We start from the raw sequence: 26,612 nt of genomic DNA on the forward strand, positions 1-26,612 counted from the left end.
TAGAGGAAATACTTTCAGCTTTTCACCAATTAGTATGATGTTAGCTGTGGGTTTGTCATAAATGGCCTTTATTATGTTGAGATATGATACCTCTATAACAACCTTGATGAGAGTTTTTATTATGAATGGATGTTGAATTTTGTCAAATGCTTTTTCTGTGTGTATTGAGATTATCATGTGATTTTTATTCTTTCTTTTATTAATGTGCTATATCAGATTGATTGATTTATAAATATTGAACCATCCTTACATCCCTGGAACAAATCCCACTTGATCATGGTGTATGATCCTTTTTATATATTGTTGAATTTGGTTTCCTAATATTTTGTTGAGGATTTTTGCATGTATATTCATCAGAGATATTAGCCTGTAATTTTCCTTTTTTGTACTACCCTTGTCTGGTTTTGGTATCAGGGTAGTGGGAGCCTCAAGGAATGAATTTGGGAGTGTTCTGTCCCCTTCAATTTTTGGAATAGTTTAAGAAGGATGGGTATTAGCTTTTCTTTATATGTTTGGCAGAATACCCCTGTGAAGCCGTTCAGTCCTGGACTTTGGTTTGTTGGGAGGTTTTTTTTATTATTATTACAAATTCAATATCTCTACTGGTGATTGGTCTGTGCAGATTGTCTCTTTCTTCCTGTTTCAGTTTTAGCAGGAGGTGTGTTTCTAGAAATTAGTACATTTCTTCTAGATTGCCCAATTTGTTGGCATATAACTGTTCATACTAGTGTCATAAATTTTTTTGTATCTCTTTGATATCAGTTGTTCTTTTCTTTCATTTCTTGCTTTGTTTATTGGGGGCCTTTCTCTTTTCTTCTTGATGACCATGGCTAAAGATTCATCAATTTTATTTATCTTTTTAAAAAAAACAGCTCTTGGTTTCATTGATCTTTTCTATTTTTGTCTCTATTTTATTTCCTCTCTGATCTTTATTATTTTCATCCTTCTGCTGACTTTGGGCTTTTTTTTTTTTTTTTTCTAATTCCTTTAGATGGGAAATTAGATTCTTTGAGATTTTTCTTGTTTCTTGAGGTAGGCTTGTATCACTATACACTTCCCTCTTAGAACTGCTTTTGTTGCATCCCACAGATTTTGGAAAGTTTTGTTTCCATTTTCATTTGTCTCAAGGTATTTTCTGATTTCCTTTTTGACTTCTTCATTGACCCATTGGATTTTTAGTAGTATATTGTTTAGTCTCCATATGCTTGTGCTTTTCCCATTGTTCTTCCTGTAGTTGATTTATAGTTTCATACCATTGTGATCAGGAAAATGCTTCAGATAATTTCTATCCTCTTAAATTTGTTGAAACTTGTTTTGTGGCCTAGAATATGGTCTATCCTGGAGAACATTTCCTGCACACTTGAAAAGAATGTGTATTCTGCTGTTTTGGGATGGAATGTCCTGTAGATATCTCTAAAGACCAACTTCTCTGTGTTGTCATTTAAGACCACTGTTGCCTTATTGATTTTCTGTCTGGATGATCTGTCCATTGATGTAAGTGGGGTGTTAAAATCCCCTCTTATTATTGTATTATTGTCAATTTCTCCCTTTATGTCTGTTAATATTTGCTTTATATATTTAGGTGCTCCTTTATTGGGTGCATATATGTTAACAAGTGTAATATCCTCTTCTTGTATTTTTCCCTTTATCATTATATAATGCCCTTCTTTGTCTTTTGTCATAGACTTTGTTTTTAAATCTATTTTGTCTGATACGAGTTTTGCTGTCTCCACTTTCTTGTTTCCATTTGCATGAAATATCTTTTTCCATTTGCTCTCTTTCAGTCTATGTGTGTCTTTAGCTCTGAAGTGAGTCTCTTATAAGCAGCATATAGATGGATCTTGCTTTATTATCATCAGCCACTCTATGTCTTTTGATTGGAACATTTAGTCCATTGACATTTACAGTAATCATTGATAGGTATGTACTTATTTCCACTTTATTAATTGTTTTCCAGTTGTGTTTGTAGTTCTCTGTTTATTTCTTCTTTTTTTGTTTCTTCCCTTGTGGTTTGATGATGTTCTTTATTGGTAGCCTTGTATTCCTTTCTCTCTAGTTTTTGTGTATCTGCTATAGGTTTTTGATTTGTGGTTATCTATATATATGTTGACCTATAACTATATCTACTTGTTTTAAAAAGGTGTCCTTTAAGTTCAAATGCATTCTACAAGATCTACAGTTTTTGCTCTCCCTCCACCCCAACATTTTGGGTTTTGATGTCATATTTTACATCTTCATTTTTATCCCTTTACTGATTATTGTCATTGTAGTTGATTTTACAATTTCTTTGTCTCTTGATCTTCATGCTACCTTACTTAAGTGGTTGATCCTCAGCCTTTACTATACATTTGCCTTTACTAGTGGTATTTTTCCTTTCCTGTAGATTCTTGCTTCTTGTTATAACCTTTTCTTTTCCATTTAGAGAAGACCCTTTAACATTTCTTTTAGGGTAGGTTTAGTATTGATAAACTCTTTCAGTTTTTGCTTGTCTGAGAAGTTCTTTATCTCTCCTTCAATTCTAAATGATAATCTTGCTGGGTAGAGTATCCTAGGGTACAGATTTTTCCCTTTCAGCACTTTGAGTATATCACACCACTCCCTTCTGGCATGCAAAGTTTCTTCAGAAAAATGAACTGATTAGTCTTATGGGGGTTCCATTGTACATGACTCTTTGTTTTTCTCCTGCTGCTTTAGAATTCTCTCTTTAAATTTTGCCATTTTAATTATGATATGTCTTGGTATAGGTCTGTTTGGGTTCATCTTGTTCGGGACCCTCTGTGCTTCCTGTACTTGAATATCTCTTTCCTTCTTCAGGTTTGGAAAGTTTTCAGCTATAATTTCATGAAATAAATTTTCAACCCCCTTCACTCTCTCTTCTCCTTCTGGGAAACCTGTAATGCAAACATTGGTAACATTAATGTTATCCCAAAGGTCCCTTAAACTGTTCTCATTTTATGAATTTGTTTTTCTTTTTGCTGTTTGATTGGGTGATTTACATTATTCTATTCTATTTATATTATTCTATCTTATATTGTTCTATCTTCCACTTATGCATTCTTCTGTATCACCTAGTCTCCTATTAATTCCTTCTAGTGTGTGTTTCATTTCAGTTATTGTACTCTTCAGTTCTGACAGGTTCTTTTTTATATTTTTCTAGTTCCATGTTAAAATTCTCACTGTGTTCATCTATTCTTTATTCAGTTAGCATTCTTATTACCAATGCTTTGAATTCTTTATCTGGTGAATTGTTTATATCTATTTCTTTTTTTTCTTTTTTTGGCTGCGTTGGGTCTTCATTGCTGCATGCAGGCTTTCTCAAGTTGTGACGAGTGGGGGCTACTCTTAGTTGCAGTGCGCAGGGTTCTCATTGTTGTGGCTTCTCTTGTTGCAGAGCACAGGCTCTAGGCATGCAGGCTTCAATAGTTGCAGCACGCGGGCTCAGTAGTTGCAGCCTGCAGGCCCTAGAGCATGCAGGCTTCAGTAGTTGCAGCGCATGGGCTCAGTAGTTGCAGTGCGCGGGCTCTAGGGTGTGCTGGCTTCAGTAGTTGTGATGCACAGGCTCAGTAGTTGTGGCTCGTGGGCTCCAGAGCACAGGCTCAGTAGTTGTGGCACACAGGCTTAGTTGCTCCACAGTATGTGGGATCTTCCTGGACCAGAGATCAAACCCACGTCCCCTGCATTTGCAGGCAGATTGTTAACCACTGCACACCAGGGAAGTCCCCCATATCTGTTTCTTTAGTAGTTTTTTCAAGGGTTTTCTCTTGCTCTTTCAATTATGACAAATTCCCGTGTCCTCTCATTTTGCTTAACTTTCTCTATTTCTATGAAATTAGGTGAAATAATAACCTACTGCAGTCTTGAAGGGGTGTCCTTATGTGGGAGCATCCCTATACATTCTGCATGTCCCCAGTGGCCTTGGTGGGAGAGCAGGATTTGGCGTGAACACAAGTCATGTCTTTCCTCAAGGTGAACTGGCAGCTATCACCTTGGTAGAAGGTGGGGCTGGAGATGGAGGGGCTAGAGCCAGAGCCAGGTGTGAGCTGAGGCTTCCCCTCTGCTCAGTGGCTTTTACCACCATACTGGGGTTGGAGGTGGGTGTCAATTCCTGAAGCAGAAACCCTGAGGCTCAGGCCCAAGCTGCCTCAGTTCCCTTCAAGTGTGTGCTCTCCTCCCTCCCAGCACTGACACCACTGCCCCAGAGGGGAGCTGCACTTGAGCAAGAGGGGCTGGTGTGGTCACTCAGTATGTGTCAGGGCACAGGCTGTGACAGTCCAGCTGGGGTCAGAGATCTGGACTGCTTTTGATGTGTTGCCTGTGTAAGCAGCAGGAATGTCTGCCCCTGCCCTGTTCAGATGCCACCTCAGGCCCAAGACTCCTTTGCCTCTCACAGCTGGGCTCTCCACAGAGCAGGCAGGGCCTGCGTGGGGTCTCAGCATGTGTTGGGGTGTGAACTGTGGTGGTCCAGCCACAGACAGAGACACAACTTTTCTGATGAGCTACCTTTAGCACCAGCAGTGGCTGCCCCTGCCCTCTAGATGCTGCTTCAGGTCTGAGCCAAGTCTGTGTCTCACAGCTAAGCTCCCAAGCAGGACTTCAATATTCACTCAACTCAGGCTGTGGCGCACACCATGGTAATCATGGGAAACCAACCAGTCACTTGCACAGCCCTCAGTCTGCTCCCTCTGCCCTGCCTTGGGAGCAATCAAGTGGGCACATGATACTCATGAGTGGAATTCAGGCTTCTCACAGCCTTCCCGTTAGTCCCACTGGCATTCCAACCAGTCATGGGGACTTGTCTTCCCTGTGTCAGACCCCAAGGCTGGGGCACCCAATATATTGCTCAAACCACTCACTCCCCAGGGAGGATATCTACTTGTGTGATCTCCCTTTTCCTCTGAATCTCCTCCCAGGGGCACAGGTACTGACCTGATCTCATCTATTCTCTTCTTGCCTGATTTTGTGTGGATCTTTCTTACAGCCATGGTTGTACAGGAGTCTTTTTGCCATTCTGCAGTTAGTTTTCAGTGAGAATTGTCCACGTTTAGATGTATTTTTGATGTATTTGTGGGGGGAGGTGAGTTCTGTGTCCTCCTACTCCACCATCTTGATCAGTTTCCTCCTCATTCCTTTTTATTGCAAAATATTCCATTATATGGATACTACCACATTTGTTTTATCCACTCACCAGTTGATGAGCATTTGGATTGCTTTCAGTTTTTAGCTATTGTAAATAATAGGACTATGAAGATATTCACAAGGTTTTGTGTGAATGTGCTTTTAGTTCTCTTGGGTATATACCTAGGAGTGGAATTGCTGAGTCATATAGTAACTCTGTGTTTAACTTTTTGAAGAATTATGCAACTGCTTTCTAAAGTGAATGCATAATTTTACATTCCACCAGTGTTGAATGAGGGTTCCAACTTCTCCAGATCTTCACCAACACCTCTAAATGTCTGTCTTTTTGTTTATAGTCACTCTGGTTATTGTGAAGTGGTTCTCATTATAGTTTTGATTTGCATTTTCCTAATGACTTATAATGGTACCTTTTCATGTGCTTATTGGCCATTCATATATCGTCTTTGTAAAATATCTATTCAAATCTTTTGCCTATTTTTTAACTGGGTTATTTGTTGTCTTATTATTGAGTTGTAAGTGTATTCTAGATAAAAGTCCTTTATCAGGTATATGATATATTTGCAAATATTTTGTCCCATTTTGTGGGTTGTCTTTTAGAGCAATGAAAGTTTTTATTTTGATAGAGTCCTATTTATCTATTTTTTTCCTTTTATCTCTTGTGCCTTCGGTGTTGTATCTAAGAATATTTGCCTAACCCAAGCTCATGCATAGTTTTATGTTTTCTGAAAGTTTTATAGTTTTAGCTCTTACTTTTATGTCTGTGATCCAGCTGGAGTTAATTTTTGTATATGGTGGGATGTAAGGTTCCAACTTCATTCTTTTGCATGTGCCTATCCAATTGTTTCAACACCATTTATTAAAAGGACTATTTTTTCCTGATTGATTTACCTTGGCATGCTAGTCAAAAAATAATTGACAGTAAATGTGTTTATTACTGGATTCTCAATTCTATCCCATTGAACTCTATGTCAATTCTTATGTCAGCACCACACTCTTTTGATTATTGTAGGTTTGTAGTAAGTTTTTAAAATGGGAAGTGTGATTCCTCCAAGTTTGTTCTTCTTTTTCAAGATCATTTTAGCTATTCTAGGTCTCTTACATTACCATATGAATTTAAGGTCAAATTCTGGGGGGAAAAAGGCAGCTGGAATTTTGATAGAGATTACATTAAATCTATAGATCAATATCTGGGGAGTATTGCTGTCTTAATATTATTAAGGCTTCTAGTCCATGAACATGGAATGTCTCTCCATTTATTTAGATCTTCTTTGACTTCTTTCAGTAATGTTTTCCGGAGTGAAAGTCTTGTTTTTTGTTAAATTTATCCCTAAGTATTTTATTCTTTTTGATGCTATTGTGAATGAAAATTTTTTCTTAATTTCATTTTCAGATTGACAGAAATACAATTTTTGTTTCTTTTGTATCCTACAACCTTGCTGAAATTGGTAGTTCTAATAGCATTTTACTGTTGTTTTTGTTTTGTTTTTTATTTTGTTTTTCTGTGTGGATCCCTTAGGATTTTCTACACATAAGATCATGTCATCTAATAATAAAGTTTTATTTCTTCCTTTCTGATCTGCATACCTTTTATTTCTTTTCCTTGCCTTATTGCACTGGCTAGACCATCCATTAAAATCTTGAATACAAGTGGTGAGAGTAAACACCTTTGCCTTGTTTCCAACCTTAGGAAGAAAGTATGCAAACATTCAGTGTTAAGCGTGATGTTAGCCTTAAATTTTTAAAATCAAGCCTTTTATCAGGTTGAAGAAGTTTTTATCATAAGTGGGTGTTGGATTTTTCCAAATAATTTTTCTGCAGCTATCAAGATGATCATGCAGTTTTTGTCCGCTATTCTATTAATATGGTGTAGTACATTAATGATTTCAGATGTTAAACAAACCTTGCATTCCTGGGATGAATCCCCCTCAGTCATAGGGTATAATCTTTTTATATGTCACTAGGTTTCATTTGCTAATATTTTGTTGAGGATTATTTTGTGTCCATATTTATCAGGGGTATTTGTTTGTTGTTTTCGTGGGTTATCTTTGTCTGGCTTTGGTATCAGGATAACACGGGCTTCAGTATCAGGATAATACTGGCTTAGTAGAATAAGTTGGAAAGGGTTCCTCCTCTTTTTTCTGATAGAGCTTGCAAAAGGTACACATTATTCTTTTCTTGAAAGGTTTAGTAGAATTCACAAATGAAGCTATCTGAGCCTGGGTTTAGCTTTGTATGAATATTTTCAGTTACTAATTTATTTATTTGTTATAATTCTATTCTGATTTTTTATTTCCTTTTCATTCAGTTTTGGTATTTTGTATCTTTATAGGGTGTTTTTCCATTTCGCAGCTTTTTGATGCCTCAGCTTACATATTGGCAAAGTTGGTGTTTAACTAGTATACTCTCATACAGTCATAATGGTTGTTATTTCCTAGGAGCCAGTAACCTCCTCAAGCCTCCCTACAGATCCCCACAAGTCAGCACCCAAAGGTTAACACCTGGAACAGCAGGGGACATTCAGAATCCAGCTCCAGCATAGTTGCCATCTATACGGATTAATTGGTCCTCCTGCTATACCAGTTATTAAATTTTTGAATATCACCTCTTGGAAATGGAAGACTGAGACCCTGCTTCAGACCTCTACTTCCTCCCACTTTGATCTGGTGCTGATCATGTGCTTCAGCATTCTACTGGACAGGTCTGGCAGAAGGAATAGTATCAATTGATTGGGTATGTCTGACTGGCAGTTGTGGGCCAGTGGATTGAGAGACCTGGGAAGCCAAGCCCAAGAGGGTAATATGTGGGCCTGGGCTGATTTCTACTGAAAATTTAAATCCCAGCTATGGCTATTACAAAGAAAAGAAAAGTGACTGATGATAAGCAGGTAGCTCAAAGTAAGTGAACTGAAAAGTGTGTCTTTGTGCTAAAGGTGTTACTATATGGTACCACACACATTGAAACAGACACATATTTAAAGCAAGGTCACTGATTCAAATGCTTCCAGAAGCCAGGCAAGTATCGATAACATTCCTCATTTCATTGATTCAGAGATGCACATTTCTTTTGGCATCTAAACATCTCTGAAACTGGAATTCATGTTACAACCGATAGTAAGTCATAGTTTAATGGCAGTGTTGTTTCTGTCTTAGTGTTATAAAACACTAGTGTGTCATAATCAGATGTTTTAGATTAAATTCAATTCAGGAAATGAGTGGCTAGTGGCATGGGCCAGGAAAATCACATCCTTTTATGTCAGCCTTGCACTTTGAAAGAGAGGTATGGATACAAAGACCTATTCTTCTACAATGAGAAAAACAACAACACAGGAGGGATAACAAATGGCAACTACTTTGTTGCTTCTGTGTTCAGGAATCAATAGAGAGCAGTGGCAACTGGCAAACTAGAGAGTGCATCCTACCTCCAGGGGCAGCTGCCTCTCACCCCCTCCCCCACCTAATTGTTGCCTGTGGTGACATAGGCCCAGTGTTCACAAGTGTTAGGTGTCTTCAAAGGAAGCCAGAAATCCAGATCTTTATGTGAAACTTCTAATTTTTAAATAATGGCTCAATTTTTTAACTGGCCAAAAGGAAAAATAAGGGGGGTAAAGGGATTAGATCCAACATGTGAGTGCTCAGATTATAACCTCTGTTTTAAGGATTCACTATTAAGAGAGACCATGAGACAAACCAAAAGTTGAGCAAAAAAAATGAAAAAGAAAAAGAAAAACCAATTTCAAAGTTTAACACTAGGTTCAGAGGCCCAGAATAGCAAACACTGCAGGACATATTACTTATGTAGCTTTTAAAATTTCACCTCTGCCTCCCCTAAACAGAAGATAAGAAAGTGTGGTAAAATCTGGTAAAGATATTGCATTTTCTGATTATTAAAATGTGATTACTTTAAAATTGCATTCTTAGGTTTACAAAGCAAAAGCATTTGATTCCTACTACTATAGATTGTGGTCAGTGAAGGGGTGAATGATGTGGTGGGAAACCACTAAATTATTAGAAGACCAGGGTCCTGATTCTGGCCATGCAACATAGGGCAAGTAATTGAGCATCCCTCAGCTTCTTTGTCCTCATTTATGAAATAGGGATAATCATACCTGCCTCTGTACCGCACATGGCTATGGTAAGGGCCACATGAGATAAAATATGTGAAAGTATAAAGTGTTATGTAAATATCTGTTGTGGGTATTTCCCACATTACATGAGTAGTTGGGACAGCACAGGTTCTGGAATCTCAGATTCCCCATCCCAAGCTACTGCTGTTTCTCTAGACTACAGCACCTATTGAATTGTTTGTCTCATCTTGCCAATAGGGCAAGAGCTTATTATAAAAAAAAGTCAGCCAAATCTTAGAATCGGAGCCTCTGTACAGTGTGGCTTAGGCAAAGCTTAGATGTTGAACCTGAAAGATTCGCTTTTCACATTTTGAAGGGCTACCCAGGAATGAGGGGTTTGCCCAGATTATAGTTCAGCCTCTGTATCTTTCTCATAGTTTGACCTTAGGTTTGTTCCTTCCCTCTGTGTTTGATATTTTCATTCTATATTGCTTTATGAAGAAAAAAAAAGCTCCTACTTCCTTCCTGGTAAAAGGTAAAGCTATATTTTGGATTATTAAGGAGAGGGCACACTTCAACACTTGCCTGCAGCCATCTCAAATCTTATTTGGAAATAGGCATGGAATAATTTATAATTTTTTTAAAGAAAAGGAAAAATTATTAACTTTAAAAAGGTGTCATTCAGAACTAGTGACCTGTTTCTAACTACTAAATTAGACTTTATATATAAACTTTCTTCCATAACCTCAAATTCAATCTGGCTGAGACCAAATTGATTGTCTAATCAATAGGACAATTGCTCTCTATCTTGCTACTTCTGTTCTTGACATCACCATTTTTAAGGGTTGGTAAACATTTTCTGTGACGAGACAGATAGTAAATATTTTAGGCCATGAGGGCCATAGGGTTTTTGTTACAATTCTTCACCTCTGCTGTTGTATTGTGAAAGCAGCCATAGACAGCATGTAAGTGAATGAACAGGGCTGTGTTCCAATAAAGCTTTAGTTATAAAAACAGACTGGACAGGATTTGTCCCATTGCCAAAATGTTCCAAGCCCTATTCCAGAGTCTCAGGATGAAAATATCAAGAGTCGGTCTTGATTGTCCCCCTTCTTTAATTTTTACATCCATGTAGCTCTCAAATTACAATAATTATTCCTTTCCGTAATCCTCCTCATCCCTCCCTTCCCTGCCCTTTCCTTCCCCTTGCTACTATGCACCTGAATTCATTCTCTACAATTGCAGTAACATACTCACCCAGTGATTTTTTTCAACTCGTGGTAAGAAGATGGCTTCAGGACCATATTCATTTACTGAAGAAGTATCAGAATTTCTTGGGGCAAGTTTTAAGAACCATATAGAATATTCTCATTTTATTTTTAGGGAAAATGCCTACTTTGTCAGAATATAAACTATAGAAAGTAAAACTTGATGAAATCTTCTTGACTGATGGATCATGGTTAAAAATGGTCGTGAAACATTGCTCAAATTTAGAAATTCCTGAAGTATGTAGTGCTTGCATTTGGTGATGCTTAATGTGATGTTAGGTGGAGCACAAACATTTTAAATATTAATATGTATGTTTTTATTTTAAAGTGTATTAGGAGAAAATATAACATCAAACTCATAATGTCACTTATTGTTTATTAGGATGAAGCTGAAGCAAGTATTTAAAAACTGTGCAGATTCAAAGAAAAAGTTAACAATATTGCAGGCAGAATACAGATATGTTAAGGTACTAGAATATCTGAAGTTTGAAAATCACTTTGCCTCCGGTGGTTTCCATTATAATATATTTGTCTACTAATTACAGATCAGTCTCACAGGAGCATTTTCATTTCTCTTTCCTGATGAAAACCTTCAGGGGCTCACCACTACCTGCCAAATAGTCAGTCAAACTATTAGCCTGAAATCAATGTCTTCTAAACATCGCTTCACCCTTCTACTTTTCCTCTACCTCAAGGGTCTCCCAAACAATGCTCAAAATATGGTTGCATAAGATTTAATAGATACTCTAGAAAAAGAAGATTTCATGGTCAAAAAAGTTAGGGAAAGTGCTGCATACTATACCCCTCTGCAGTATATTCACAAGGAATTACACCACATGAAAGCCTTTGAGAAAATGTGAAGAAACCTATTCATGTTTATCTATTTATTTGATCCTAGAACCCTTCTTTTGTGGAACCAATATTTGTGTTTCCCAGCTTATTTGATCATCTTTGGCAGTAACCTTCCCTCATAGATTGTGCATTAATGTCTTGTGACTCTAGTGAACTACAGAGATTGGTTTGGAAAATTCTATGCTACATCCATGGCCCCTAGCCCCCAAACGTACCAGCCAAACTGAACCACCAGCAGTTAGTCATATACCCATTTCACTTAACACCCCTGAGCCTTTGCTAATTATTCACTCTACTTGGGATGCTTTCTCTTCTCTGTCCTTGTTCTCTGAAATCTTTTCCATCAAACTAGCTGAGTTGCAGCAACAGAAAATGTTCACATTTCTGGAGTCTTACCACTACCCACTCTTCTAGCATTGCTTACAGTAGGAATCCAATAAATATTTGTTGAATGAATAAATGAATGAATGATAATAAGGTGAAATTTTAAATAAGTTATCCATAGTAAATTATAGAATTGGAGTTTGAAGTATCCACATGGGGAGTAGTGTTAATGGGGAGGGATCTCTGAAAGGCTGATACATATATATGGTTTTTTAAAACAGCTTTATTAATTATAAATTAATAGAATTGGAGTAAATTATAGTAAATTATAGAATTGGAGTTTGAAGTATCCACATGGGGAGTAGTGTTAATGGGGAGGGATCTCTGAAAGGCTGATACATATATATGGTTTTTTAAAACAGCTTTATTAATTGACATAAAAGTGCACAATCTGAAAAACACACATGAATATATATACACACATGAAACTACCACCACAATCAAGAAAATGAACATATCCATCATCCCCCAAAATATCCTCATGCCCCTTTGTAATCTCTCCATCCCACCCCTCCACAAGTCTCCTCCTTGCCCCACCACTCTGCCGTCTGACACCCTTCAGGTTGAGACAACCACTGATCTAGTCACTAAACACTGATGTTCATTTCCTAGAATTTTATATAAATAGACTCATACAGTATGTACTCTCTTTGGTCTGGCTTCTTGGACTTAGCATAACTATTTTGAGATTCATTCATGTTGTAGCATATCTGTTCCTTTTTATTGCTGAGTAATATTTCATTATATAGCTATACCAGTTTGTTTATCCATTTAACTATTGATGGACATTTGGATTGTTTCTAGTTTTGGGCTATTAGAAAGAAAATTCCTATGAACATTTGTACATAAGTCTTTGTATGGATATATGCTTTCATTTCTTTTGTGTAAATTCCTAGGAGTGAAATGGACAGATCATAACTTACTAAGAAACTGCCAAGCTGTTTACCATAGTGGTTGTACCATTTTACATTCCTACCAACATGTATGAGAGTTCTAGTTGTTCTACCTCCATGCCAGCACTTAATACAGACTTTAAAATTTTAGTTATTTTAATTGTTATGAGTAGTATCTCACTGCATTTCCCTAATGACTAATGATGTTGAGCATCTCTTCATGTGCCTATTTGTTACTGATATATCTTCTTTGATGAAATGTGTGTTAAAATATTTTGCTTATTTTATAGTGAGCTGTTTGTTTTCTTATTATTGAGTTTTGAGAATTCTTTATATATTCAAGATACAAATCCTTTATTAGATATGTATTTTGTAAATATTTTCTCCCAGCCCATGACTTGTCTTTTTATCCTCTTCACAGTTTCTTATGAAGAGCAGACATTTTTAATTTTTGAAGTCCAATTTTTCATTTTGTTCTTTTTATGAATTTTTGTGTCATATATATGTAATCTTTTCCTAGTCCAAGGTCACAAAGATTTTCTTATAGAGGTCTATGTTTCATTTTGAGTTAATTCTTGTACATGCTGTGAGGTATGGATCAAAGATTTTTATTTTGTTTTGTTTTGATTTTACACGTGAACATCCAGTTGTTATAGCACCATTTGTTGAAAAGACTATGAATTGCCTTTGCAGCTTTGTCAACAATCAATTGTTTATGTATGCAGGCATCCATTTATGGACTCTCCATTCTGTTCCATTCATCTGTCTATCTTGACAGCAATACCAAACTGCCTTGGTTACTGTAGCTTTATAATAAATCTTGATAAAAAGTTGTGTTTGTCCTCTGACTTTGTTCTTTCACAAAGTTGTTTTGGGTGTTCTAGGTCCTTTGAATTTTCCTATGAACTCTAGAAACAGTTTGTTGATTTCTGTTTAAAAAAAGAAATGCAAGGACTTGGATTGGGAAGGCTTTCAATCTATAGATCAACTTGTGGAGAACTGACATCTTAATAATATTGAGTGTTCCAACCCATGGACATGGTAAATATTTAAGTCTTCTTTAATTTCTCTCAGCTATGTTTTGCAGTTTTAACTGTGCAAGTCATATTCATCTTTAAATAAATAATGCAGCTTTATTCCTTGTTTCATATTTTGATGCTATTGCATGTAGTATTGTATTTTAATTTCAATTTGATAGTCCATTGCTAATGTATAGAAATATAATTTTTGTATAGTGCTCTTATATTCTATAACCTTGTTCAACTCACTTATTCTAGGAGATTTTCTTCATATCCCATCAGATTTTCTACACAGATGATAATAGAGGTATACTGTCTGTGACTTAAGACAATTTTACTTTTTTCCTTTCTGATTTGGTTGCCTTTTATTTCTTTTTCTTGATTGATTGCACTGGCTAGAACCTCCACTACAATGTTAAATAGAAGTGTTGAGAGTGAACCTCCTTGTCTTGTTTCAGACCTTAGGGGAAGAGCCTTCAATTTTTCACTAATTTAGCTGTAGGTTTTTCACAGGTGCCCTTTATCAGGTTGAGGAAGTACAATTCTATTACTACTTTGTAAGGATTTTTTAAAATCAGAAATGGATATTAGATTTTGTCAAGTTCTTTTTTGTGTGCTGATCAAGATGATCATACAGTTTTTCTTTTTTAGTTTATTAATGTCATGAATTACATTGACTGCTTTTTGAATGTTAAACCAATCTTGCATTTCTGAGATAAACTCTACTTGGTCATGATGTATTTTCCTTTTTATTTATTACTGGGTTTAATTTGCTAAAATTTTGCTTTAAATTTTTGCATCTATGTTCCTGAGGCATATTGATCTGAAATTTTCTTTTCTTGTAATACATTTGTCTTGTTTTGATATGAGGGTCTCATAGAATGAGTTAGGAAATATTCTTATTTTCAATTTTCTGGAAGAGGTTGTATGGAATTGGTATTATATCTTCCTTAAATATCTGGTAGAATTTACTGTTGAAGCCATCTAGGCCTGGAGGTTTTTATTTGTCTCTTTTGTTTTGTTTTTTGTAAGGTTTTTAAAATACAAATTCAGTTTCTTTAATAGACATAGGGCTAGTCAGGTATATATTTTTTCTTGAGTGAGCTTTAGTATTTTGTGTCTTTAAAGGAATTTTTCCATTCATCTAAATTGTCAAATTTATTGGCATAGGTGTTCATAACATTCCCATATTAATCTTTTAACATTTGTAGACTCTGCAGTGATGGTATCTCTCTCGTTCCTGATATTGGTGATTTGTGTCTTCTTTCCTTTTTTTCTGATTAGTCAGGTTAGAGGTTTATCAGCATTATTGGTCTCAGAAAACCAGGTTTTCGTTTCATTGATTTTTCTCTACTTTTCTACTTTACTTTGTGAATTTAGCTTTATTATTTATTTTATTAATTCTTTTCTTATGCCTACTTTGAGTTTAATTTGCTCTTCCTTTTCTAGTCATTGAAGGTAAAGGTTAAGACCATGATTTTGAGATTTTTTTTACTTTACTTTTCTAATACAGGCATTTAATGCTATAAATTTCCCCATAATGACTGCTTTAGCAACATTCTCCAATTCTTGTATGCTGTCTTTTTATATTCATTCAGTTTAAACTACTTTCAAATATCCTTTTTGATGTCTTCTTTGACCCATGGGGCTTTTTTTTTTTTAGAAAAATGTTATTTAGTTTCTAAATATTTGGACATTTTCCAGATATCTTTCTGTTACTGATTTATAACTTAATCCCTTGTGGTCATAGAATGTACTTTGTATGACTTGAATCCTTATAAATTTACTGAAACTTGTTTCATGACCCAGGATAGAATCTGTCTTAGTTAATGTCTATATGCACTTGAAAAGAATGGATATTCTGTGCTTTTTGGTAGAGTGTTATAGTAAATGCCAAATCAAGTTGGTTGATGTTGTAGTTCAAGTCTTCGGTATCCTTTACTGATTTTCTGCCTACTTGGTGTACCAATTATTGACAACAAGGTATTTAAATCTCTGACTATAATTGAGGATTTGATCATTTCTCCTTGCAGTTTCATCAGTTTGGGGTATTATATATTGAAACTGTTATTAGGTATATTAACACTTGGGATGGTTATGTCCTCTTGAATAATTGACCCTTTATCATAATGAAATGACCCTCCTTATGGTAATATTTTTTGCTATAAAATCTACTTTGATATTAATATAGATACTCCAAGTTTGTTTCTGACTAATTTTAGCATATTGTTTTCCATTCTTTTACTTTTAATCTTAGTGTCTTTGAATTTCTTATAGTCAACATATTGTTGGGTTTTGCATTTTTATCCAATCTGTCAATGTCTTTCTCTTAATTGGGGTGTTTAGATCATTTACATTTAATGTTGTTATTGTTATAGTTAGATTTAAGTCTATCACCTTGCTATTTATTGGCTATTTGTCCCAGCTGTTCTTTGTTCCCTTTTCCCTCTTTTTTCTATTGGATTATTTTTATGACTATATTTTTATCTCCTTTGTTGGCTTGTTACCTGTAACTCATTTTTTTATTTTAATTGTTGCTGTAGGCTTTATACTATACATTTTTAACTTATCTCAGTCTACCTTCAAGTAATATTATACCATTACATATACAGTATAAGAACTTCACAGTTCCATCCTCTCCTCTTAGTCTTTATACAACTTTGGTCATACATTTCACAAATATATATATATATACATATATATATATATATATATATATATACACACACACACACACACACACATATATATATATATGTTATAAGCCCCACGGTACATTTTTTTTGTTTAAATAGTTGATTATATTTTATTTTAATTTTTCATTAACATCTTTATTGGAGTATAATTGCTTTACAATAGTGTGTTAGTTTCTGCTTTATAACAAAGTGAATCAGCTATACATATAAATATATCCCCATATCTCCTCCCTCTTGCGTCTCCCTCCCACACTCCCTATCCCACCCCTCTAGGTGGTCGCAAAGCACCGAGCTGATCTCCCTGTGCTATGTGGCTCCTTCCCACTAGCTATCTATTTTACATTTGATAGTGTATATATGTCCATGCCACTTTATCACTTCGTCCCAGCTTACTCTTCACACTCCCTGTGTCCTCAAGTCCATTCTCTACATCTGCGTCTTTATTCCTGTCCTGCCTCTAGGTTCTTCAGAACCACTTTTCTTTTTAAGATTCCATATATATGTGTTAGCATACGGTATTTGTTTTTCTCTTTCTAACTTACTTCACTCTGTATGACAGACTCTAGGTCCATCCACCTCACTACAAATAACTCAATTTTGTTTCTTTTTATGGCTGAGTAATATTCCATTGTATATATGTACCACATGTTCTTTATCCATTCATCTGTGGATGGACACTTAGGTTGCTTCCATGTCCTGACTATTGTAAATAGAGCTGCAGTGAACATTGTGGTACATGACTCTCTTTGAATTATAGTTTTCTGAGGGTATATGCCCAGTACTGGGATTGCTGGGTCATATGGTAGTTCTACTTTTAGTTTTTTGAGGAACCTCCGTACTGTTCTCCATAGTGGCTGTATCAATTTACATTCCCACCAACAGTGCAAGAGGGTTCCCTTTCCTCCACACCCTCTCCAGCATTTATTGTTTGTAGATTTTTTTGATGATGGCCATTCTGACTGGTGTGAGGTGACACCTCATTGTACTTTTGATTTGCATTTCTCTAATGATTAGTGATGTTGAGCATCCTTTCATGTGTTTGTTGGCAATCTGTATATCTTCTTTGGAGAAATGTCTATTTAGGTCTTCTGCTCATTTTTGGATTGGGTTGTTTAATTTTTTTATATTGAGCTGCATGAGCTGCTTGTAAATTTTGGAGATTAATTCTTTGTCAGTTGCTTCATTTGCAAATATTTTCTCCCATTCTGAGGGCTGTCTTTTCATCTTGTTTATGGTTTCCTTTGCTGTGCCAAGCTTTTAAGTTTCATTGGGTCCCATTTGTTTATTTTTGTTCTTATTTCCATTTCTCTAGGAGGTGGGTCAAAAAGGATCTTGCTGTGATTTGTGTCATAGAGTATTCTGCCTATGTTTTCCTCTAAGAGTTTGATAGTGTCTGGCCTTACATTTAGGTCTTTAACCAGTTTTGAGTTTATTTTTGTGTATGGTGTTAGGAACGGTTCTAATATCATTCTTTTGCACATAGCTGTCCAGTTTTTCCAGCACCACTTATTGAAGAGGCTCTCTTTTCTCCATTGTATATTCTTGCCTCCTTTATCAAAATAAAGGTGACCATATTTGTGTGGGTTTATCTCTGGGCTTTCTATCCTATTCCATTGATGTATATTTCTGTTTTTGTGCCAATACCATACTGTCTTGATTACTGTAGCTTTGTAGTATAGTCTGAAGTCTGGGAGCCTGATTCCTCCAGCTCCATTTTTCTTTCTCAAGATTGCTTTGGCTATTCGGGGTCATTTGTGTTTCCATACAAATTGTGAAATTTTTTGTTCTAGTTCTGTGAAAAATGCCATTGGTAGTTTGATAGGGATTGCATTGAATCTGTAGATTGCTTTGGGTAGTATAGTCATTTTCACAATGTTGATTCTTCCAATCCAAGAACATGGTATATCTCTCCATGTGTTTGTAATGTCTTTAATTTCTTTCATCAGTGTCTTATAGGTTTCTGCATACAGGTCTTTTGTCTCCTTAGGTAGGTTTATTCCTAGGTATTTTATTCTTTTAGTTGCAACGTTAAATGGGAGATTTTCCTTAATTTCTCTTTCAGATTTTTTATCATTAGTGTATAGGAATTTTTTATCATTAGTGTAATGCAAGAGATTTCTGTGCATTAATTTTGTATCCTGCTACTTTACCAAATTCATTGATTACCTCTAGTAGTTTTCTGGTAGCATGTTTAGGATTCTCTATGTACAGTATCATGTCATCTGCAAACAGTGACAGCTTTACTTCTTCTTTTCCGATTTGGATTCCTTTTATTTCTTTTTCTTCTCTGATTGCTGTGGCTAAAACTTCCAAAACTATGTTGAATAATAGTGGTGAGAGTGGACAACCTTGTCTTGTTCCTGATCTTAGTGGAAATGGTTTCAGTTTTTCACCATTGAGAAAGATGTTGGCTGTAGGCTTCTCATATATGGCCTTTATTATGTTGAGGTAAGTTCCCACTATGCCTACTTTCTAGAAGGTTTTTATCATAAATGGGCGTTGAATTTTGTCAAAAGCTTTTTCTGCATCTATTGAGATGATCATATGGTTTTTCTCCTTCAATTTGTTAATATGGTTTATCACATTGATTGATTTGCGTATATTGAAGAATCTTTGCATTGCTGGGATAAACCCCACTTCATCATGGTGTATGACCCTTTTAATGTGCTGTTGGATTCTGTTTGCTAGTATTTTGTTGAAGATTTTTCCATCTATGTTCATCAGTGATATTGGCCTGTAGTTTTCTTTCTTTGTGACATCTTTGTCTGGTTTTGGTATGAGGGTGATGGTGGCCTCATAGAATGAGTTTGGGAGTGTTCCTCCCTCTGCTATATTTTGGAAGAGCTTGAGAAGGATAGGTGTTAGCTCTTCTCTAAATGTTTGATAGAATTCGCCTGTGAAGCTATCTGGTCCTGGGCTTTTGTTTGTTGGAAGAGTTTTAATCACAGTCTCAATTTCAGTGCTTATGATTGGTCTGTGTATATTTTCTATTTCTTCCGGGTTCAGTCTTGGAAGGTTGTGCTTTTCTAAGAATTTGTCCATTTCTTCATGGTTGTCCATTTTATTGACATAGAGTTGCTTGTAGTAATCTCTCATGATCCTTTGTATTTCTTCAGTGTCAGTTATTACTTCTCCTTTTTCATTTCTAATTCTGTTGATTTGAGTCTCCTCCCTTTTTTTCTTGATGGGTCTGGCTAATGGTTTATCACTTTTGTTTATCTTCTCAAAGAACCAACTTGTAGTTTTACTGATCTTTGCTACTGTTTCCTTCATTTCTTTTTCATTTATTTCTGATCTGATCTTTATGATTTCTTTCCTTCTGCTAACTTTGGGGGTTTTTTGTTCTTCTTTCTCTAATTGCTTTAGGTGTAAGGTTAGGTTGTTTATTTGAGATGTTTCTTGTTTCTTGAGGTAGGATTGTATTGCTATAAACTTCCCTCTTAGAACTGCTTTTGCTGCATCGCATAGGTTTTGGATCATCGTGTTTTCATTGTCATTTGCTTCTAGGTATTTTTTTATTTCCTCTTTGATTCCTTTAGTGATTTCTTGGTTATTTAGTAGTGTGTTGTTTAACTTCCATGTGTTTGTATTTTTAACATATTTTTTCCTGTAATTTATATCTAGTCTCAGAGCGTTGTGGTTGGAAAAGATACTTGATACAATTTCAATTTTCTTAAATTTACCAAGGCTTGATTTGTGACCCAAGATATGATCTATCCTGGAGAATGTTCCATGAACACTTGAGAAGAAAGTGTATTCTGTGGTTTTTGGATGGAATGTCCTATAAATATCAATTAAGTCCATCTTGTTTAATGTGTCATTTAAAGCTTGTGTTTCCTTATTTATTTTCATTTTGGATGATCTGTCCATTGGTGAAAGTGGGGTGTTAAAGTCCCCTACTCTTTTTGTGTTACTGTCGATTTCCCCTTTTATGGCTGTTAGCATTTGCCTTATGTATTGAGGTGCTCCTATGTTGGGTGAATAAATATTTACAATTGTTATATCTTCTTCTTGGATTGATCCCTTGATCATTATGTAGTGTCCTTCTTTGTCTCTTGTAATAGTCTTTATTTTAAAGTCTATTTTGTCTGATATGAGAATTGCTACTCCAGCTTTCTTTTGATTTCCATTTGCATGGAATTTCTTTTTCCATCCCCTCACTTTCAGTCTGTATGTGTCCCTTGGTCTGAAGTGGGTCTCTTGCAGACAATATATTTATGGGTCTTGTTTTTGTATCCATTCAGCCTATCTATTTCTTTTGGTTGGAGCATTTAATCCATTTACATTTAAGGTAGTTATCAATATGTATGTTCCTATTACCATTTTCTTAATTGTTTTGGGTTTGTTATTGTAGGTCTTTTCCTTCTCTTGTGCTTCCTGCCTAGAGAAGTTCCTTTAGCATTTGTTTTAAAGCTGGTCTGGTAGTGCTGAATTCTCTTAGCTTTTGCTTGTCTGTAAAGGTTTTAATTTCTCTGTCGAACCTGAATGAGATCCTTGCTGGGTAGAGTAATCTTGGTTGTAGGTTTTTCCCTTTCATCACTTTAAATATGTCCGGCCACTCCCTTCTGGCTTGCAGAGTTTCTGCTGAAAGATCAGCTGTTAACCTTATGGGGATTCCCTTGTATGTTATTTGTTGTTTTTCCCTTGCTGCTTTTAATATTTTTTCTTTGTATTTAATTTTTGATAGTTTGATTAATATGTGTCTTGGCATGCTTCTCCTTGGATTTATCCTGTATGGGACTCTCTGCACTTCCTGGACTCGATTGACTATTTCCTTTCCCATATTAAGGAAGTTTTCAACTATAATCTCTTCAAATATTTTCTCAGTCCTTTTCGTTTTCTCTTCTTCTTCTGGGACCCCTATAATTCGAATGTTGGTGTGTTTAATGTTGTCCCAGAGGTCTCTGAGACTGTCCTCAATTCTTTTCATTCGTTTTTCTTTTTTCTGCTCTGTGCTAGTTATTTCCACTATTTTATCTTCCCAGTCACTTATCAGTTCTTCTGCCTCAGTTATTCTGCTATTGATTCCTTCTAGAGAATTTTTAATATCATTTATTGTGTTGTTCATCATTGTTTGTTTGCTCTTTAGTTATTCTAGGTCCTTGTTAAACATTTCTTGTATTTTCTCCATTCTGTTTCCAAGATTTTGGATCATCTTTGCTATCATTGCTCTGAATTCTTTTTCAGGTAGACTGCCTATTTCCCCTTCATTTGTTTGGTCTGGTGGGTTTTTACCCTGCTCCTTCATCTGCTGTGTGTTTCTCTGTCTTCTCATTTTGCTTAACTTACTGTGTTTGGGGTCTCCTTTTCACAGGCTGCAGGTTCGTAAGTCCCATTGTTTTTGGTGTCTGCCCCCAGTGGCTAAGTTTGGTTCAGTGGGTTTTGTAGGCTTCCTGGTGGAGGGGACTGGTGCCTGTGTTCTGGTGGATGAGGCTGGATATTTTCTTTCTGGTGGGCAGGACCACGTCTCGTCGTGTGTTTTGGGGTGTCTGTGACCTTATTATGATTTTAGGCAGCCTCTCTGCTAATGGGTGGGATTGTGTTCCTATCTTGCTAGTTGTTTGGCATAGGGTGTCCAGCACTGTGGCTTGCTGGTTGTTGAGTGGAGCTGGGTGTTAGCGTTGAGATGGAGATCCCTGAGAGAGCTTTTGCCGTTTGTTATTACATGGAGCCAGGAGGTCTCTGGTGGACCAATGTCCTGAACTCAGCTTTGCCAGCTTAGAGGCTCAGGCCTGACACCCTGCTGGAACAAAAGAAAGAAAGAAAGAGAGAAAGAGAGAGAGAGAGAGAGAGAGAAAGAAAGAAAGACAGAAAGAAGGAAAGAAGGAAAGAAAGAGAGAAAGAGAGAGGAAGGGAGGGAGGGAGGAAGGAAGAAAGAAAGAGAAAGAAAGAAAGAAAGAAAAGAAAGTTATTAAAATAAAATTTTTTTAATTATTAACAATTTTAAAAAAGGAAGAAAGAAAGAAGAGAGCAACCAAACCAAAAAGCAAATCCACCCATGATAACAAGCACTAAAAACTATACTAAAAAAAGCAAAACAAACAAAAAAGAACCAGACAGACAGAATCGTAGGACAAATGGTAAAAACAAAGGTATACAGACAAAATCACACAAATAAGCATACACATACACACTCACAAAAAGAGAAAAAGGAAAAAAAATATATATATATATATATAAAAGAAAGAGAGCAACGAAATCAATAAACAAATCTACTAATTATAATAAACTCTAAATACTAAACTATGATAAACATAAAACCAGAAACAAATTAGATGCAGAAAGCAAACCCCAAGTCTACAGTTGCTTCCAAAGTCCACCGCCTCAAGTTTAGGATGATTCGTTGTCTGTTCAGGTATTCCACAGATGCAGGGTACATCAAGTTGATTGTGGAGATTTAATCCACTGCTCCTGAGACTGCTGGGAGAAATTTCCCTTTCTATCTTTGTTCACATAGCTCCTGGGGTTCAGCTTTGGATTTGGCCCCGCCTCTGTGTGTAGGTCGCCTGAGGGCATCTCTTCTTCCCCCAGACAGGATGGGGTTAAAGGAGCAGCTGATTAGGGGACTCTGGCTCACTAGACCTGGGGGAGGGAGGGGTACGGAATGCAGGGCGCGACTGTGGCGGCAGAGACCAGCCTGACTTTGCAACAGCCTGAGGCATGCTGTGTGTTCTCCTGGGGAAGTTGTCCCTGGATCACGGGACCCTGGCAGTGGTGGGCTGCACAGGCTCTTGGGAGGAGAGGTGTGGTTAGTGACCTGGGCTTGCACACAGGCTTTTTGGTGGCTGCAGCAGCAGCCTTAGCCTCTCATGCCAGTCTCTGATGTCCACGCTGATAGCTGTGGCTCGCACCCATCTCTGGAGCTCATTTAGGCGGTGCTCTGAATCCCTTCTCCTCGCGCACCCCGAAACAATGGTCTCTTGCCTCTTAGGCAGGTCCAGACTTTTTCCTGGACTCCCTCCCGGCTAGCTGTGGCGCACTAGCCCCCCTTCAGGCTGTGTTCATGAAGCCAACCCCAGTCCTCTCCCTGGGATCTGACCTCCAAAGCCAGAGCCTCAGCCCCAAGCCCCCACCAGCCCTGGCGGGTGAGCAGACAAACCTCTCAGGCTCGTAAGTGCTGGTCCACACCAATCCTCTGGGCAGGAATCTCTCCGCTTTGCCCTCTGCACCCCTGTTTTTGTGTTCTCCTCCATGGCTCCAAAGCTTCACCCCCCCACCCCCCATCTCTACCAGTGAAGGGGATTCCTAGTGTGTGGAAACTCTTCTTCCTTCACAGCTCCCTCCCAGAGGTGCAGGTCCCATCCCTATTCTTTTGTCTCTGTTTTCTCTTTTTTCTATTGCCTTACCCAGGTATGTGGGGATTTTCTTGCCTTTTGGGAAGTCTGGGGTCTTCTGCCAGCGTTCAGTAGGTGTTCTCTAAGAGTTGTTCCACATGTAGATGTATTTCTGATGTATTTGTGGGGAGAAAGGTGATCTCCATGTCTTACTCCTCTACCCGATTATCTTTTAAAGAGATTTAAATAATATGAAAACAGTCTTACATATTTGCTCATGTATCTTTTTCATTGTTCTTAATTCCTTTGTGTAGATCTATATTTCCATTTGTTATCATTTTTCTTCCTTTTGAAAGACTTCACTTAATATTTCTTGGGAACATTGGGGTGCAGATCTGCTGGTGATGATTTTTTTTTAATTAATTAATTTATTTATTTTGGCTGCATTGGGTCTTTGTTGCTGTGTGCGGGCTTTCTCTAGTTGCGGCTAGTGGGGGCTACTCTTCGTTGCAGTGTGTGGGCTTCTCATTGCAGTGGCTTCTCTTGGTGTGGAGCACAGGCTCTCAGCATGCAGGCTTCAGTAGTTGTGGCACGCAGGCCCAGTAGCTGTGGCTCACAGGCTCTAGAGCACAGGCTCAGTAGTTGTGGTGCACGGGCTTAGTTGCTCTGCAGCATGTGGGATCTTCTTGGACCAGGGCTTGAACCTGTGTCCCCTGCATTGGCAGGAGGATTCTTAACCACTGCACCACCAGGGAAGTCCCACTGGTGATGATTTCTTTCAGATATTGATCTTGAAAGATATTTTCACTGGTACGGAATTTTAGCTTGACAATTTTTTTTCTGTCCATACTTTAAATATGGTGCTTCACTGTCTTCTCATGTGCTTTATTTCCTCCCAGAAACCTGTTATCATCATCTTTTTTTTTTTTAATACTAATATGTCCTTTTTTCTGACTACTTTTAATATTTTCTCTTTATCATGGTTTTGAGCAATTTGGTTATGATGTATCTTGGTGTAGTTTCCTTTATGCTTCTTGTGTTTAGTTTTCATTTAGCTTCTTGGATCTCTGGGTTTTTACTTTTCCTCAAATTTGGAAAAATTTTGGCCGTTATTTCTTCAAACACTTTTTTTTGTCCCCACTACAATCTTCTTTCCTTTAGGGACTCAAATTATATATATATTAGGCAATTTGAAGTTGTTTCACAGCCCACTGATTTTTTAAATGATGGTTTCTATTGCTGTGTCTGCAAGTTCATGCATCTTTTCATCTGTAATATCTAATCTCCCATTAATCTGATCTAGTGTATTTTTCATCTCACGTATAATTTTCTTATCTAGAAGTTCATTTTGGGTCTTTTTATATTCTGTGTCTCTAGTTAACTTTTTAAACATATGGAATACAATTATAATAACCGTTAATATTCTTCTCTGCTAACTTAATATCTGGGTCAGTTCTGGGTCAGTTTTGACTGATTATTCTTCTCATTATGGGCCATGTTTTCTTGCCTATTTGCATGCCTGGTGATCTTTCTTTGGACATCAGATTATATGAATTTTACCTTGCTTAATGCTGGCTATTTTTGCATTCCTATGAACATCCTTGAGTTTTGCCCTCTGATACAGTTAAGTTACTTGGAAACAGTTTTATCCTTTTAGGTCTTACTTTCATGGTTTGTTAAGTGGATCTAAGCAGGGTTCACTCTAGGGCTAATCCCCATTACTGAGACAAAACCCTTCTGAATATTTTACCTTGTACCTCATGAATTATGAGTTTTTCCAGTCTGGTCAGTGGGAACAGGCACTGCCAGCCTTGGTAAGCACCAGACACTTCCTTTCAATCTTATTAGAGGAGTCTTTCTCCAGACTCAAGTAGTTTTCTTACACACATGCTGGTCAGTATTCTCTCCCCATACTTGAGGGGTGCTAATCTCTGGGGTCCTCTCTGTGCAGCTCCATCCTCTCTAGTAATCTGTCCTGTGAACTCCAGCCACCTTGGTCTCCCCAGATGCTCTACTCTATTTCCTCAACTCAGATAGTCCACAGGGTAATTCTGGGTTACCCTGCATGTTCTAGAAACTTTTTCAAAGCAATAACCTGGGGCAATCATGGGTCTCACTTTGTTTCTTTTTTCCATTTCTCAAGTCTGTTGTCCTGTCTCTTGAAAACCATTGTTTCATACCTTTTTTGCCTGTGGGTTGTTTTTTGTTGTTGTTATTTGTTAATTGGTTGGTGACTTCGGGCAAGAGGATAAATCTCATCCCTATTACTCCATCTTGGCTGGAAGTGAAAGTTTAACATGTCATTTTTTCCTGTTTTCAAGGTCACTTGGGATTCAACAGATCTAATCTGAGCTCTTTGAGAACTGTTTGGGCTCAGCTGATTCCTACTGATATATATACATATACATATATACCATATATAATATATAGATACATATATCATATATAATATATAAAATATATCAGTATGTGTGTATATACATATACACATACATATATATACATGTAATATAGAGAGAGAACAAAGAATGTTTGGTTTAGTTAAAACTTGAAATCAGTCTGAAAGAAGTTAGTACTAGCCACTAGGATCTTTTTGGATAGAATGCTACTTATTTCAAAGAAGTCATGGGTATAGTGTTGAAATTTTCTTAGATTCTAATCTCAATTTCTAGGAAAAAAAAATGTGTATTTCTAAAAGTAACTATGGAAATTATCATTAACACCTTCGTTTCCTTATTTAAAAATTAGAGGATAATGTATATAAAAATATGCAAGAATCACAGGAAACTCACATATCCAACCACCTGGATGAAATTGTTGCTGCCGTCAGCATAACACCTAGAAAAAAGCTCCAAAACAAGCTGCTTCAGACAGCACTGTTTCAGCCTCCTCGAGAGAAACTCCACCTCTGTGAAGAGAAAGCGAAGTCCTATTCTAGCAGTCATGAGGTAAGGAGCCTTTCTTTTTATACCTGTACTCTGGTAATTGAGAAGTAGGATACTTTAGGTTGCATTCCTACTCTCAGGA

General features: G+C 36.8%; 1 protein-coding gene across 3 annotated transcripts in view; it reads left to right on the plus strand.

Moving 5' to 3' along the window:
* Positions 1-26,612, plus strand: part of TTC23 (tetratricopeptide repeat domain 23) — a 113,587-nt gene that overhangs the window by 7,689 nt on the left and 79,286 nt on the right. For all 3 annotated transcript variants that reach the window (XM_082387090.1, XM_082387092.1, XM_082387091.1), the window contains exon 2: positions 26,334-26,533. In XM_082387090.1, coding sequence (XP_082243216.1) covers positions 26,354-26,533 — 180 coding nt within the window. In that variant the 5' untranslated portion in view covers positions 26,334-26,353. The remainder of the gene's footprint in view (positions 1-26,333; positions 26,534-26,612) is intronic.

Source organism: Balaenoptera borealis (assembly GCF_965194805.1).
Source record: "Balaenoptera borealis genome assembly, chromosome: 3".
NCBI classification, from domain to species: domain Eukaryota; kingdom Metazoa; phylum Chordata; class Mammalia; order Artiodactyla; family Balaenopteridae; genus Balaenoptera; species Balaenoptera borealis.